This window comes from Neophocaena asiaeorientalis, unplaced genomic scaffold, assembly GCF_003031525.2.
Source record: "Neophocaena asiaeorientalis asiaeorientalis breed wild unplaced genomic scaffold, Neophocaena_asiaeorientalis_V1.1 scaffold268, whole genome shotgun sequence".
NCBI lineage: Eukaryota > Metazoa > Chordata > Mammalia > Artiodactyla > Phocoenidae > Neophocaena > Neophocaena asiaeorientalis.
In genome coordinates this window covers 6137337-6154108 of record NW_020173979.1, presented here as the reverse complement: position 1 = coordinate 6154108, position 16772 = coordinate 6137337, and the positions used below count along the sequence as shown (strand labels likewise).

Below are 16772 nucleotides of genomic sequence, written 5' to 3'. Positions count from 1 at the left end.
GTATATAACCAGAGAATCTTGCCTCATCTGCTTTAATGCCTCAGCTTTATTTTATCACAGAGGAGAATGAGGCAAACACAGCAAGAGAAGTTCTAGGCAATCTGTCTGGCGGGTCGTGTGTGCCCGGTCAGCAGGGGCAGCCTTATTTCCATGTCTGCATACATTTGCATGAACATGAGCTATTGCCAGGCTCAATTCACAATGCAAGTGTCTAGCCTAATTCTTGAACCTGTTCTCTCAACCATAATCTTCAAAGAACTGACGGAGCTTTATGGAGGGATCTTACGCAGGTAGCTTCAGCTCCCGTGATGTGGTTTCCAACCTTTCTCACCATGCCTTATATAAAAGTGGTGGTAGTAGTAGCCGCAGTTGTAGTAAAATAATACCAGTCGCTGCTAACGTAGTATATCTTATGTGCCAGACCCAATACTAAGCAGCTGATAGCACATATTCATTTCACTTTCACACAAACCATTGAGACGGTACCACTAGCCTCTGAATTTTTCAGTTGAGTAAACCAAGACTCAGAAACGTTATTTGCCAATGGCTGAAAGGCAGGGCAGAGCTAAAATGTGGGTCTGCCTGAATTCACGGTCTACACTCTTAAGACCGTGCTTGTTGTTTGTGGCTGCTTATTTTTAGAAGTACTCTAGCTAGGTTGGCCGTTCCCAGACTTCTAGATTTCATAGGCTAGGTGGTTACAGACCTCTTATTTTGTCAATTAAGGCAATCTCTGTATGTCTATTATACATAACATTTATATATAGACTTATATTTATAATTATATAATAATAATTACACATATGATTAAACACATATTTATATTACACACACATACTCATCCTTCAGTGGCCATCATTTTATAAAATGAAGAGTATTTTTAACAACAATGATAACAGAGTAAGGAAGTCTAGAAATTTAAAGGACACTTCTTGAAATGGAATATTTTTGCTCAATGCAAAAATATCACATTGTTCTTGTTATTCTTTTTTTTTTTTTTTTGCGGTACGCGGGCCTCTCACTGCTGTGGCCTCTCCCGTTGCGGAGCACAGGCTCCAGACGCGCAGGCTCAGTGGCCATGGCTCACGGTCCCAGCCGCTCCGCGGCATGTGGGATCCTCCCGGACCGGGGCACGAACCCGTGTCCCCTGCATCGGCAGGCGAACTCTCAACCCCTGCGCAACCAGGGAAGCCCTGTTCTTGTTATTCTTACTTGACCTCATTTAAGGAAAAACTCAGTAATAATCAGACAGCCTTTCAGAAATAACTAGTCTAGCTTGTCAACGTTCCTTTTAAAATTCAATGTCCAGGTGTGAGCCCAATGGCCCAGGTATGGTCTGGCCTCCATGGGTCGCATCTCCAGTGGGGACGTCTGTAATTTCTCTCCCCCAGACACCTGAGCTGTGTGCCCGTGAGGCCCAGGCTGGAGGTATAGGGATGTAGAGTGGGAGAGGCGGGTGGGCAGGCCCGAGCTCCCGAATCAAGGCAGGCGTGGGGACGGCTGTGGTCTGAGACCTGGTCAGCGGAAGGTCTGTGGTTGCCAAAGAGAAAAGATAAAAACTGGCAGATGGAAGGGGAAAGGAACAAGGCGGGGCAGAGAAAGAAAGGAAGGTGCTATGGGAATCTGAAATGAGATGAATGTTGGCAGGAATTCTGTCTTGACACCCTTGTTGGGAGGCCCAGAGTCCTACCCTGGCATGGATAGAGGGGATGGCTCTTGTAATGAGGAGCACAGGGTTAAATGGGTAGAGAAAGAGACTGGGCTGGGGAGGAAGGTGGGAAGACTGTGGGTGCAGAGAGGGAAAGAAGGGGGGCGTGGATCAAGGGAGGGAGAAAAAGAGATGGGGGAACGGTACAGAAAAGGCAGAGAGGAGGGACAGGTGTAGGGTGAAATGGGGGACGAAGGGCAGGGGGTGGGGACGGGTGGGACAGGTGTGAGGTCTAAGTGAAGTCCCAGGAAGGAAGGGCTCTCCAAGGCTAGAGCAAGGGACCACAAGGAGTGAAGGCAAGTCACAGTAAAGCGCAAAGGGAATTCACTGTTGGTTTTTGCTAAAAGAAGACTGACGGCTGAGTGAAGGTGGAGGAAGGTACAGAAGGTGTGGATTTCAGGGCCAAAAGAACACAAGTGGCTGACTAGCTGCTGCCTGTGGGAAGGGTGTGGAGGCATGGGTTGTGTCCACTGGGGCTGGGGAAGAACGTTTGAAAGGGAATCAGAGAAAAGCTGACAAAGCAACTGAAGAAAGAAGAAACAAAGGCTCCCCTGTTGTAAGTTATATGTTTCTTCTCATCTCAATCAGGGTGAAACCAAAGTCGTTAAAATGATCCGGCCCCTTATTACCCCTCTGACCTCATTCCCTGACACTCTTCCTTGTGTTTCCTCTGACCTCATTCCCTGACACTCTTCTTTGTGTTTCCTCCACTCCAGCCACACTGGCCTTCTGGTATACCAGGCACAGTCCTACCTCAGGGCCTTTGTGCATGCTGTCCCCTCTATTTGCAATACTCTCCTCCAGATATCCACTTGCTTTTTCTCTCACTCACTTCTTTATTTTTCTCCACCGAACCTACCATCTTCTAACATAATAATCTAATTCACTTTGCTCTGTTTATTGTTTGTTGCACTGTTCTCTCAACTAGAATGCAAGCACCATAAAGGCAGAAATTTGGTCTGTTTTGTTCACTGCTGCTCCCTAAGCACAGAACAATGATTGGACCACAGTGGGCTCACAATAGATGTTTGTTGACTGAATGCATGAATGAATGAAAGGGTCAAATGGGTCATCTATTGGAATGCATCGGGAACAGAAGGGCATGCATAAGAGGAGAAAGAGGAAGGGGGGAGGGGAAAAGGGAGGAGGAGGAAGGAGAGGAGGGGGAGGGGGAGGGAGAGTAGGGAGAGGAGATGATGCAGCAGAGAGGTGAGGGAAATGTATACAATATCTTTTATTTGGAGGGATTTTATCTAACGATGTTTCTGGTTGGGGGGGTTCCATCTAATCACGTGTTTAATAAAGCCATCTAGAGATGAAGGTAGAAATGAAAACAGTTATTGTCATGTAAAGAGTGACCTTCGGGTCAATGTTCACTGACCCTCTACTCAATCCAGAATGAGACACTGGCCATTTTCTAACATATGAGAGAAGAGTGGACAAGATTAAGCTACGGGGACACACAAATTTTACTGGAGTTTTGGATACCTGTGCATACACATAGACACACACAATCTTGTCTCATTACCTAAAGGCCTCATCTAGACGACAAAAATCTGATTTGAAGTGATTAAGAGCTCCGTCTCTTGCTCAGTAATAGTAGCTGTGAAATCAGTTCATTATTTGTATACTTTCCTCCTCCACCACCATTTTATAGAAGGCTTGCCCTTCTGTCAAGGGCTATACTAAGTGCTTTACATGTGGTATTTCATTTAGTTTTCACAATGACCCGTTCAGTAATACTATAATTATCACATTACTATAAATGAGAATACTAGAGACGAGGGAGAGCAATTGTTTTGCCCATAATCACAGACAGCTAGTACATGGTAGAGCCAGGATATAATCCCGGGGTGACTCTAGGGCAGGGACTGGCCAACCTTTACTGCAAAGGGCCAGACAGAAGATATATTAGGCTTGGTGGGCTGTAAGTTCCTTTGTCACAACTATTCAGTAATACCCTACAAGAACAGCCATAGGCAATACATAAATGAATGGGTGTGGCTGTGTTCCAATAAAACTTTATTTACAAAAATAGGTGGTGGACATACTTGGCCCATGGGCTGTCATTTGCTGACTGTGCTCTAGAATCTATGCTCTTGACCCCTGAGCTATCATACCTGGGAAAGCCTAGAAAGAGAGCAAAGAGATTGCTGAGTGCTTTCAACAGTCAGCTCTAACAGCCCAGCATGCCGCCAGCCTGTGGGGGACTGGCTGAGACCAAGAGGCGAACTCGCCAGGGACAGAGGGCGGCAGACAGGCACTTACATTTCAACGATGCCCTCTGGCAAGTTGGCGGGGATCTCCATCAAGCCCTTCCCTCGACAGTCCACGATGTTATTACTGCAAGTGCAGGCTGAAGGGCAGGAGATGGAGTTGGCATTGCAGGATGGAGGCTCCGAGTGCGGGCCTGTGGGATCACAACACAATGGTCAATTCATCTCAGTGTCAGCAGCCGCCTGGGCTTCTGTGTCTCTTAACCAGCTTCCCAAGGAGGCAGCGTTACCTGACCAGCTACCTGAAAAATCATCACCAGCTAATATCGGCCCTCAGCTGGGAGACACAGCTGCCGCTGGCTAAACATTCAGCCAAGAGGAGAGAGTCTACCCTTGACCTGACCATTTCTAGATTGTTCCACTTGCTCTGTCATCCCCTCATCCTTAGTCTTTCAGAGACAGAGTTGCTCTCAGAATCAATCACACATGAAAATATGCCACTGGTATGCAAAGAGCATACACTGGGACTACTTTTTCAGGGAGTCCAATGTCTGAATGACATTCCAGGGTTTTGGGCTTTTATCTGGGGCTTGGATACTACATGTAGACACACCTTCATTTCTTTCTCAAGTGGCTGGAAATCACTATCAAAACCAAGTGGGAAGAGAAAAGGTGACAGAATTTCCTCACTTGGGGCACTGATGTTGCCCAAGTGTCAACAGAGCCATCAACAGTGACATCCAAGGCCTTTTCTAACAGCTTTTATGTCCAAAGAACATGCAAATAAAACTTATCTCATTAGAAAAAAAGTGAATAAGTTATTACATATTTTGGAATCTTAGTTTTTTTTGTTTGTTTGCTTGTTTTTGTTTTTTTGCGGTACGCGGGCCTCTCACTGCTGTGGCCTCTCCCGTTGCGGAGCCCAGGCTCCAGACGCGCAGGCTCAGCGGCCATGGCTCACGGGCCCAGCCACTCCATGGCATGTGGGATCTTCCCGGACCGGGGCACGAACCCGTGTCCCCTGCATCGGCAGGCGGACTCTCAACCACTGTGCCACCAGGGAAGCCCGGAGTCTTAGTTTTGTTTGAGGTGAGAACCCATATGAATTTATCACAAAGTGGTAAAAAACCCAAGAAAATGGCAAGGAAGGAGCTTATTTAGAAAGCCGAATGAAGATAAACATAGCAAACTAACTCAAGATTCAAAGAGTCATAAGAATCTTAATCCCTTTCTCTGGTGGTCACACCAAATTGCTAACAGAAGTAAATTCAAACATTTTAAAGACACTGTATAACAGCTATGACTGTTTCTTCAAAGTAAGGTAAGAATCGCAAACCTGTGGTTAGTCTTTCAACTGTGGACACTGTGGTCCAAAAGGTAAACTCAACCCAATGGCCTTCTCAGGACCTTATCCCATTCCTGGGGATCCAGCTAGCAGGGATGATTTCAATGTCTTTCCAGATCCACCTCCCTGAGCAAAGGGCCACGGGCTGAGACCAAACTCAGACTAACTCTGCAAACATCCTCACTGCTCAGAGATGGACCGTCTGGCTGGGGACTCTTGGAGAGAGATTAAATGTGAAGCATGGAAAATATCTGTAGGCAAAGATGATTTTGGTTTGGCCCCTGGAGAGGCTGAGGCTGGGAAGCCAGAGCGAGTCTAGCTACAGTGGTAGAATCAGAGGACTGACTGGGCCTGGGGCAAGTCCTTGTTTGGACAGTGAGTGAGCCTTAAAGCAGAGGCTCCCCTCTCCACGTTCAACAGTCCCTATACTTGGGGGTGGTCCTTCTGCAAGACTCAAACCGATGCCTATGGCTTAATTTGGAACATTTACTTTGCCAGAAAGTGCAACCCAGTGACCAAAGATTCTTACTTCCCTTGGCCTCACTTTCACACACACACACACACACACACACACACACACACACACACACACACAATTTAAAAACATCCTCTTAAGTGGAACATTCGAGCAAATATTCTTGTCTAGGGTACAAGGACTTCAAACTCTCCAGTGTCACACTAGTGGATCTAACAGAGACCATGGAAAATGCCAGAGAGATGACAACTTACATTAAAATTCCCAAGTGGAACATTCTCTGAGAGAGAGGTGATGCTGGCTTTGTTCCAAACTGGGCAAGTTTTTACATTTCTGAGAAAATGACAACCCCAGAGAGCCAGCCTGTAAGAACCTCAGATCAGGAATGAGACTGTTGTGGCCAAGAGTGTGGGCTCTGGAGTCCCACTGGCTCAATTTGAACCCTGGTTCTATCCTATCATCCTTATGTCCCCGTGCCTCAGTTTTCCCTACCTGTAAAATGGGGAAAACGACAATACTTACTTCATAGCATGGCTTTATTGCTAAGGCAAAGGAAATTAATGCATGTAAAATATCAATATTTAGAAGGGGCATTGGCAAAGAGTTAGCGCTTAGCCGTGTTATTTGTTATTGTTTTTGTTGCTATTATTATTATCATTATTTTTTGGCTGCACCATGCGGAACACAGAACTTCCCAGACCAGGGATCGAACCCTCCTCGCCCCCTGTGGTGGAAGCATGGAGCCTTAACCACTGGACCACCAGGGAAGTCCTGTTGTTGTTATTATTAATAATGGGTCTGGCTCTGCCACGAATTGTCTACAAGACCTCAGGCAAGTCACAGTACCCCTGCCCCCGAGTTTTACTGCTGCCATCTTGGTGAAGTTTGGACTGTGTGACTTCTGAAGTCCTTTCTGGGTCTAGAGATCGACTGCTGTTCTTCAGAAAAATGGAAGCAGAAGGATCAGAAGGCACCTACAAGCTTTCCCTCCTCTGCTGCATCTCTTTGCAGGTGGCAAAGAGGATCTACAGTGGGCAGGGCTCGCGTCCCCTCACTTGCATCCTCTCAAGGAGGCTGGGAGCGCCAGGACTGCAGGCGTCAGGGCTTTTGAAGTGTAGGTGGTGCTCCCCAAAGAAAACTGCCACGCCTGGCCCTGAACATCAAGGGGCTCCGGTGCCACATCCCGCACCTTACTGGAGGGGAAGCATCAGGGGCTCCATGGAGCCCTGAGCCTGAGCTCTTGTCTTTCCATCCACCGAGGCACAGGGTATCAGAAGGCCATCCCTCTTTTGATCCGTCAAAATATTACTTAATGGGGTGTGTCAGAAAAGAGCGGAAGAAAGGCATTATGTTTTAGGGCTCACATGGGCAACAGAAAGTTCTGAAATGGAGTTTCTTCAAAGGTACCCCTTCTGACTTCTGTGCTGAAATGAATTCTGTTTCAACCAGACCCAGGCTGCAGCCTTGAGTCCCTCTGGGAACGAGCTGTGTCTTTCACAGGGTGGCTCTGATTTGGAAGAAAGGGTGTGCTACATTGTAAAGGATGTTGTCAAGGCCAAAGAGGATTTGAAAAGCTTCCTTAACCAGGTCACTAACGACACCTTTTATTACACAGAGAGAAACAACAGTAATTATAGTCTCTGTCAGCATCCCGGGTTGGCAGCTCCCCAGCTAGGTATTCACACATGGCAAGGATGCTACTCTCTGGCTGAAACAAAACACTTCAGGTTTAAGCCGGGGTTGAAAGATGAGTTTGTTTTCCTGGCTACATTCCCCCTTAATCAATGCTGGAGGAACCAAGCCTATTTCCCTCTGGGTCTCTGAGTCCTGTGTGGTGGGAGTCCTCCTTCCCCTTTGCTTTCTGTCTCTGGACAGAGTGAGACTAGCATATAAATTCTACAAGGTCAGTGACCTTTTCTGTCTTATTCACTATTATATTCTCAGTGCCTAAAAGAGGGCCTGGCACAAAACACTCAATAAACACACCTTGGGTGAGTGAGAGGATGAATACATGAATGAAATTGCCCCAGAAGCCTTAGAGACATGGGGACTGAATGCCACCAAGCTACGGAGGTGAACAATTCTTCTGGAAGGACCGTGAGGGGAGGTGCCCTGAGTTCTGAGTGCCCTGGGCACTGGTCCATAGCATCAGCCTCAGAGTGGGGAAACGGAGTGGAAATGGGTAGACAGGACTCTCATGACTGAAGCTCAGGTCTTTCTATCACAGCAAAGGCCATCTGTCCAGTCCCCTGAGGCCCCCTCTGAGCCTAGCTCACCTGCACAGGTCAGGTGTCCTAGGTCCTCTGTCGACCTCTGTCAGCAAATCCATCCCTCCCAGCCTTTCCTGTCCACACACATTGAGGCTAAAGAGAGTGATGCAGGAGACAGTAGATTTCCAAGGGGGACAAAGCGAGGAAACACCTACCTTTCTACCCAGAAAATTCTATGACTACAAGCTAGGAAGAAGAGAGGAACGCGAGCAGAGTTTTTATATTGGGGTAGAAGGAGTCTCTGCGTCTCCTTGATGGAAAGGGTCTCTCTAGGTGTGTGCCTACCTGCATGGACATGTGTGTCCCTGTTGTATAATGCGTTCTCAGGGGGGCTAGATATCCTCATGGTCCTCGAGGGAGCCTGCCGGCTGGTACCACTGCCTCTTCTCCCTGGCACAGCAAGGGCCTTAAATCAGAGCGCACTGATGAACCAGCAAGCAGACCCCCTGTAATGTACTTTCTAAGACGTTCCTCTTATAAACTTAGGAGTGCATGTGGGCTTGTTCTTCCTTTCTTCATTTTAAAATAAGTGCCCAGGGGCTTCCCTGGTGGTGCAGTGGTTGAGAGTCCGCCTGCCGATGCAGGGGACATGGGTTCGTGCCCTGGTCCGGGAAGATCCCACATGCCATGGAGCGGCTGGGCCCGTGAGCCATGGCCGCTGAGCCTGCGCGTCCAGAGCCTGTGCTCCGCAACGGGAGAGGCCACAACAGTGAGAGGCCCACGTACCGCAAAAAAAATTAAATAAAATAAGCGCCCAGGTTCTCTGCTCTCAGAACTCTTCCATTCCCAGTGCTAAAATGCTACTGCCCTGGGGTGGAAGGATGTCCTGATCAGAGTAGGGAGATGGGGATGTGGGCCAAGTACCTGTCTCTCTTCTGGGGGCCCATCTCACCTTTCCTTAATCACTGCAGCTCTGGAATTTCAATCTGGAGCCAAAGCCACCTCTGTGCCTAATAAGGAGGTAGCTGAGATGCCCAGCCTCCCTTCAGATGTCTCCTAAGACTCCCTGGACTGTGGCCTGATGTCTGGAGGGAGGGCAGAGCAGAGCTTGGGGGGAACGGAGGTGCTGGCCCTTCCCGCTCTTACTGGTCATCAAGGGAGCTGCTTCCCAGCCCAGGGGGCCGTCAACGAGCGAGAGGGCAGGAACGTGTTCCCAGCTAGACCTCTCACAGGGCAAGTGCCTGTGGTCACCAGCATGGACATTGTACCAATTATCCTCCCTCTGCTGACTGCACAATTCTCCCTCTGGGTCTGAGAAAGAAGAAAGATGGAGAGGTGACCGGGGATATGATGACTGCCCAGCTCTGACCCCATCTTTTTTCTTCTGCTCATTGGCAAATGGAAATGATCATCACCCTGAAAGCCAAAGGCTCTAACTTGTCTGCCCAGATGAGTGGGGCAGAGGTCACCGAGCTCCAGACCCAGAGAGGGCCATGGAGATGGTGGGGGAAACAGAAGCCCTGAGAGAGGAGTGTACCTGCCCGTGGACACAGTCGTGGCCAATCTAATAATGACCATCATTCTCATAATAGTAGCTAACGTTTACAGGATGTTTCTTATGCACTGCATTGCGTGCTTTGTATATATCACCTCACTTGATCCTCAAAAAACCCCTGTCGTAGATCCATTATTATTATTCCCATAATAGAAGGGCTCTTCTACCATCTCCTCTGCCAGAAAGACACCCACCATGCCTCTCTATTGCCATGAAGTGGAAAACCATCAAAGCCTTGGAATCTCAGGAAGCAGGAAAGGAGGCTCAGGGGTGAGACATGTATTGTGTCAGCTACCCTGGAGATGGCTGGACACTCTTGCATTAGAGCCGTTGTTTCTTTCTGTCTTTAAAGAGGACTTCACCCAGTAGAGTGTGGAGAGTTGGAAAATCAACTGGCCTCGTGAGCCCGTGGAAATAAATTAATTCCAGTATTCAAATTAAGCATCCCTGTTGGCCTCTGGTCTTTCAAAAGCCAACAACAGACTGCAACGACAATGGGACTTGAGCAATTATGATGAGAATATAAATGAACGTGATTTAAATACCAGAGGCATGATAATTTGGAGAATGGCTAAATAAACCTAATAATCTCATTCCTTCAATGTCCAATTATGGTGTTTTAATTAAAACCTCCTAAGGAAATGGGTGGCTAGTCATGGCTCACCTTAATTAACTTTATACCTAGTAACTAGTCTCAAATTAAAAAAAAAAAAAAGAAGTAGAAAGTTTCTTGTTTCCAAGGAGATACACCTATTTCATTTTTTTTTTTTTTTTTTATTTCATTTTTAATAATAACTGAGGAAGAGTTTGTTGAGAGGCTCTTAGGATCCAGCACTATTCTAGGTATTGGGGCACCGGAAAAAAATGTAAGACATGGCCCCTTATTACTAGAAGACAAGATTAATCTTCATGAAAATATATCTCACATTCAAAGGCAAAGGACAGATACATGTGAAATGGGTGGACAAACCAATGGGTTCAAAGATATTCAGAGGAAAGAGATAACTGACTCAAGAGGTCAAATATTTAGCTACTACCCTTGAGTTACAAATTGTAACTGGTAGAAACTTTCTCAGATTAAGGGATCAGAAAATTGACACACGGAAGACAAATCCTAGAGTTTAAACTCCAAAATAAGCCCTTTAGCTAAGGATGGAAAAAAAAATTCAACTTGCAACTCACGTGAGCCTAATCATGGCCAAAGCAGAACCTTTTCTCCAATCTGCTGTATGAACTCATAAAGTCCACTGAGGGACACTTCTAGTCCTAGGGCCCTAACTTCCTCTTAAAACAAGGAAAATTAACAGAGAAATCCTTTCAGCAAGAGCTAAAGGAAACCAAGCAGTCCTGTTGCATATCATAGAAAACTGTTAATAATAAATAAAATAAGAGTCTCCCACCCTTGTGAAAAATGCCCAGCTGTCTCCCGCGGAGAGGAAAATAAATGCCCTCGATTGAAGGGGACCGTTGACAGAGGGGATGAATTTTGCCAGAGTGCGCCACTAGCAATTTCTGGGTTAGCTGCGGTGATAAGGAACCAGTAGGCCGGACTTCTGGGGAGAAGAGGCTGGGCTCCAGACAGCCAGATTTAATTCAAAGGCAGATATCAGGGACTTGGGCAGGCAGGGCCCTCACAGGCTGAGAGAGATAAAGCTCTTTCCTGTCTCTGGAGTCATGCGTTGGGTGAATTTTTCGATACCGTGTAGGGGCGCAGGGAGGTTTTTCTAAGGCTGCCTCAACAGGGGCCACTGGTGATGAATACGCATAGGGATGGTTTAATTGCTGCCCCGTGTCTTTCTTTCTCCTGAGCAGACGACTTCTATTTTTAAAGAGATGTCCATGCTCCTCCTTTCTTGACTGAAGTCCTCCTCCTGCGGGTTATGGGAGGAATAGCTTGGATGAGGAGGGACCCTGGTGGTTTTGCAGCTTTAAACAAGGGCCATCAGGCCTGTCCCAAACCGCCTCATTCGGATGCCTCGCTGGGCTCTGCCGTGAGGCAGGGCCTGCACCCTCAGAAGTGGGCTGCATCTCATGGTAGAGAGGTTGGTCGGTACATGAAAATAGCCCATTTCTTTGACCTCCTGTGCGTGCACAGGCTGTCTTGCTCCACGCTGCTTCCCCTGGCATCCTTTTATCACAGCCTCACCACCTACCTTGAACAAATCATGAAAGACGTAGTACTTTGGGGAGAGGGTGCTCCTCCTGAACCCCGCTAATGAGGGCGGTTGTTCATTCGTTACAGATGTTCAATTCACCAGTTCTCCCCGCCATTGTACCTGACTTACTTTTCAGAACGTTGCCCTGCACAGCATCCTATTTTGATGCCTGGGAAAAGCATCTAAAAAATTCCCCCACGCATAGGCGCCCTAATATGTCCCTCCCCTAAATTCATACTACTAGTGAGAGGGTGGAGATTAACAGCATATTCATGTCTGCAGTCTGTGGATTAAATTCTCGTGTCCTTAAAAGACACCTGGCCTCGTATGAAGAAGTTACGGCCCATCACTAGCAATGGGCTTTGATTGCTATAAACAGGGGATATGATAAAGGTCCTAGTCACCTATGTAACTATTAACCCACCTGTGAGATCCAGCTTTTTCAGAGGAGGGAGACCTGGGGCAGTAACATTTCCAGGACCCAGGAGGATCAGCCTCCCGGCCCTGGGTTTTGAGTCCTGAGTGCTGCTGGGTAAGCAATGTCTCGGCACTCCCTTGATGGGAAGGTGCTTTCGTGACGAAGCACCTTCGTGTTGGCATTCGTGTTGGTGCGCAGCTTTAAACTTTGTACCCACCCGTAATAATGTGTTTTAACCTCCTCCCTAATTAGTTTTTCTCCATAGCTTTTGGATGACTCCTGCACTCTATAATTATTTCTTTCACTGGCACTTATGCCGATATTGTACCCTTTTCCTAATAATTACTGTAATTACAGTCACTATATGTGAGTTGGGTGTCTGTGTGCTAAACGGTTTTATTATGTGTTTGATGGAAAGTGATTTCTATGTGGGCGTCTATAGCAAATTGTTGAGGTACTGCTCTGAAACATGTTAAAATGTTTTTGGGTATTAAATGACTTGATAAAGTTGTAACATGACAGGAGAAAGCATCAGAGCAGCCTTTAGAAGCCACCGGTTCCCAATTCCAGGACTGAGTTCCTGGATCTCAGGAATGCATCTTTGGGGAACTCCTCAACTGAATACTGTTTTTTTTTTTTTTTTGAGGAAATCAAGAGAGTAGCTTACTTCCTTGCCACCAGAAAAGGGAAGAATGGATGGGATTGGGCAATGTCATGAAATGAAAAGTAAAAACAAACAAGCAAACAACATTTAGGACCCAAGGCAAAGGCGACATCCTCTGGGAAACTTTTCTCAGGTCACTCAGCCACCTCCCATCCTGGAGAGATGAGCTGCCTTCAGTCATGTGCAAGCACAGCTCTGTTTTCAGTACTGCATGGGCATCTGTGCTTCTATTACAATTCGATTACCCACAGATCAAACTCTCGTGTTTGCTCAGCATTTTGTGGGCCCACTAAACTATAATAATTCAGCTCCACTCATTAGCTCTTACCAAGTGCTGTGTATTATGCTAAGTGCTTTATATGCATTATTTCACTTAATCCTCCCACCCATCCCTGGAGTTATGGACTACGATTTTTTCTATTTTGCAGACATGCAGTAACTTACCAAAGTCACACACCATTAAGGGACAGAGCTAAGATTTCCAGCCAAGCAGGCTGACCTCATAGCCTCTATTAGCCTGACTCTCAATTTCTAGGAGCAAATGGGCGATAGGAACGGGTTTGGCCAATGCTAAAGTACCTAATGGACCCTGAGGCTTAACAGGAAGTGATTCATGAGTTCCTTGAGCATTTTCCTTTACCAGATGGCAAGAGCTTCTTTTCTGGAACACATGGAGGCACCTTAGAGTTCTTTAAGTGACTGGCGAATGCTGGGGCAACCTGCGAGGCTCCACACCGAGCTCTGGGGTGTGCGTTCAAGGCCAAGGTGATGTTAAGGAGAGCTCACAGGTGGGCGAGTCACAGGACAGGAGGGGAGGGGAGTGGTGGGGTCACCTCACCTGGGCACACGTACTCCTTCTTCTGCACGTCCGCCACGTTGAAGCCCCTCAGGTGCACAGGTGCCATGCAGAGAGTGAACTGGCCAATGGTCCGCCGCTGTCGCAGCCAATCCGAGAGCCAGGCCAGGTGACAGTCGCAGTACAGGTGGTTGGAGTGGAGGCGCCTGGGAGAGGGAGGGACAGAGGGAAGATGCCGTCACAGCAGGAAGTGGGGAGGGTGCCATTGTCTGCATGGAGTGGGCTGAACCTCCGTGCCCTTTGCCCAGTGTGACAGTCCTTGGGAGCCCGGGGGGAGCACACTGTCCTCTGCACCGCGGAATCACCACAGGAGCCTCAGCCCTGTTATTGCCAAGCCACCAATGACAGTCATCTTCTCGTGCCGCCCACATCCAATGGAGGCCTCCAGGCTTCTGAGCAACTCCCATCTTTTAATAGTAATTCCACCCTTTTCTTTCCCACTCAGGAAAGCCTCAACACATAGAAGAAGGAGGGTGACATTATTACAGCGATGACCCTGATTCAGGTCAAACTTCCAAAAGCGTGACTCAGGTGTAGCTTTCCGTACTTTAGCTAGCCCTGGTTACAGATGCTTTACAACAGCTTCTTAATCTCCACGCTCCAGTCTGTGGTGAACTGTGGCAGAGATCTGCTGTTGTCTTTTCTCTCCTTCCTTCGTTTTCTCTCTAAGTGTCCCTTTAATGGACCCCCTGTGTGTCATGCTGGTAAGCCTAAAACCAATACCGCTGTGTGTACTAGCTAGGGTAAGCAGGGAACAGAGAGAAGGGTACTTTCTGAAGGATGCACCTTCTCTTCATCCTCCTATTTAAATAAGGTGTTTACAGACTCTTGTAATCCACAGCACTTTCTCCAGAGTGCCCTTCATAGCCTTCCCAAGTTCAAGTCCACCTGGTGTATTTGCTATTCTGACTGGTTCGGTGCCTCTGAAAAGGCTTTTTATCCATCTTCAGGACTCTTGGGCTTTCTCCCTCTAGTAGCTGTGGTTCCAGATCAGCTTCTCACCCTGGAGTGAGTAAGATTCCTGAGAGGGATCTTCAGGTTCCGCGTCTGAGGGGAGCCTCATCTGGTTAAGTTGAATTTCCTTTCCACTGTCTGGAGGGCAACCTAAGGATACTCAGGGGACCCTAAAGGTTCTTCCCCAGGGTTTCCGCATCAGGGGTTTCCAACTTCCACAGTCCCTACAAACTTAGATCATTAGCAGTGGCGGTAGGTGAGTTTTAGTCGCGACAGCTTATCATATACTTGGCTTTCTGATGCAAATTTCAACTGCCCCATTCTGTACCTGCTCATCAGTCAGCAATATCTTGGGACTTTCAAGTACTCTGTGTCATGCCAGTTAATACTGAGTGGCAGACCGAAGCAGTGGCTCAGGCTACATCCATGTCTGAAATGGAGACAGCTGAAGGGCTCTTGACCACACTCCACTTAGTATAAGGTCAACATTGCTAAACATTGGCCAAGTGTAGCTCATCTGCACTGCCTGCCAGCAGAGTCTCCCTGGCCCTGCACGGGTGCAAACCTCGGGCAGGCCAGGGTCACCAGGGACCTTGGCAGACTCAGGGTGGGGGTCCCAGATCCCATAACATCAGACTGACTAAACGAACCCATATCCCACCTAGAATGTCATTTTTTTCCGCTGAAAAATATTTGAAAAGATTTTTTACGATTTTGTTGAAACATGATTAATTTGGATGTTATAATTTTCTTTTTGTATTTCAGAGCCAATACTTAAAAGTCAAAGACAACTGCATATACCCCCGGGACCAAGATACTGCGCCTGTAATGGGCCCCAAGCAATGCTCGCCTCTGAACATCAAAGCTCAGGCCCCGATGCTGTGGAAACAAGCCTGGCTCCCTCTTAGTCTGGCACTCCAGGAAGAGGTACGACAGGTGGGAAGCGGGAGGGAAGGCAAAATCCTAACCTGGAGGGAAGGACCTCAGTTCTAAGAAGGAAGGCAAGACCTCTGTGTATTCAACAAAGATGACCACTTTGTGCCAAGCATGGAGGGGGGCCTGGTGTTGGACTTGGAGCTGGTTACTCTTTCCCAGAGAATATGAAGGGGAGGAGGGAATTCCTTTTCTGCATTGGGACTTTTTGGGAAATTGCAGCATGAGGGAAAATGATCTGTCTCCTGACCCATCAGTGAGCTGCTGAGAGACAGAGAGAGAGAGAGAGAGGGAGAGAGAGATGATTGCGCGGCCAGGAATACACCACCAGATATAAAGCCTGTCTAGGAAAAAAGTGACAGTGGGTCAGTTCTTAGTGACAAGGCAAAGCAGAGGTAGGCTGCAGTGGCATGCCCAGGTTGAGGTGCCAGAATTTTCTGTGTGCCTTTTAATGAGTTTGGCTTTTATTAGGAAAGGCAGTTACCCTCTTTGGCACTGAGGTATGGAAGCTAAGGAAACAAGGCAGATCAATGCAAACAAATTCCCATCAGTTCCAATCAGAGGTAAGAGACCAATGGAACAACAAAACTGAGGTTTAGGTAAGTCAGATCCTTACTGAGCTGATTAATTTCTGGGATAATCAAAATGTCAGCGGTTTCCCTTTTGGAAGTTTATATTAGGTTGGTTGTTCCTTAATCCCCACTGGCCAGCCCCAAGCTACCTCCTTTTTTTTTTTTTTCCTTTGCGGAGCACAGGCCCCGGACACGCAGGCTCAGCGGCCATGAGCTCACGGGCCCAGCCGCTCCGCGGCATGTGGGATCCTCCCGGACCGGGGCACGAACCCGTGTCTCCTGCATCGGCAGGCGGACTCGCAACCACTGCGCCACCAGGGAAGCCCAAGCTACCTCCTTTTTAAACCTTGCTACAGATGGCCCTTATCCCTTTGTCCATTTCTGTAGGAATTTCTCCTCTCGTAAGTACGACCATCGAAAAGAGGTGACCCAAACTGCTTTTGAATCCATGTGAAGGCTCTTGTCAAAAGCCCAGGACAGTGGACAGGCTCAGATCTCCCCCTCTTGGAATTTTACGCAGCAGAAGGGCTGGAGAGCCGAGCTGGGCAGAGTCTTTCAAGCTGCCTTTTACATCATGTTCCGTAGATCAAATTGAGCAATGTTATCCCAAATACGAATGTTAAAAGAAAAAGAATCTTGATGATCTTGAAACTTGAGCCCAGACACTGCCAGGAGTATTTCTAGTTTTCTTGAGTGAGAAGAGACATTAT

General features: G+C 47.6%; 1 protein-coding gene across 2 annotated transcripts in view; it reads right to left on the bottom strand.

Moving 5' to 3' along the window:
• The window catches only part of SLIT3 (slit guidance ligand 3), a 597102-nt gene that overhangs the window by 121524 nt on the left and 458806 nt on the right, over window positions 1-16772 (bottom strand). For both annotated transcript variants that reach the window (XM_024753367.1, XM_024753366.1), the window contains exons 8-9: window positions 13586-13749; window positions 3977-4118 (exon numbers count right to left, since the gene is read on the bottom strand). In XM_024753367.1, the coding sequence (XP_024609135.1) occupies window positions 3977-4118; window positions 13586-13749 (306 nt within the window). The remainder of the gene's footprint in view (window positions 1-3976; window positions 4119-13585; window positions 13750-16772) is intronic.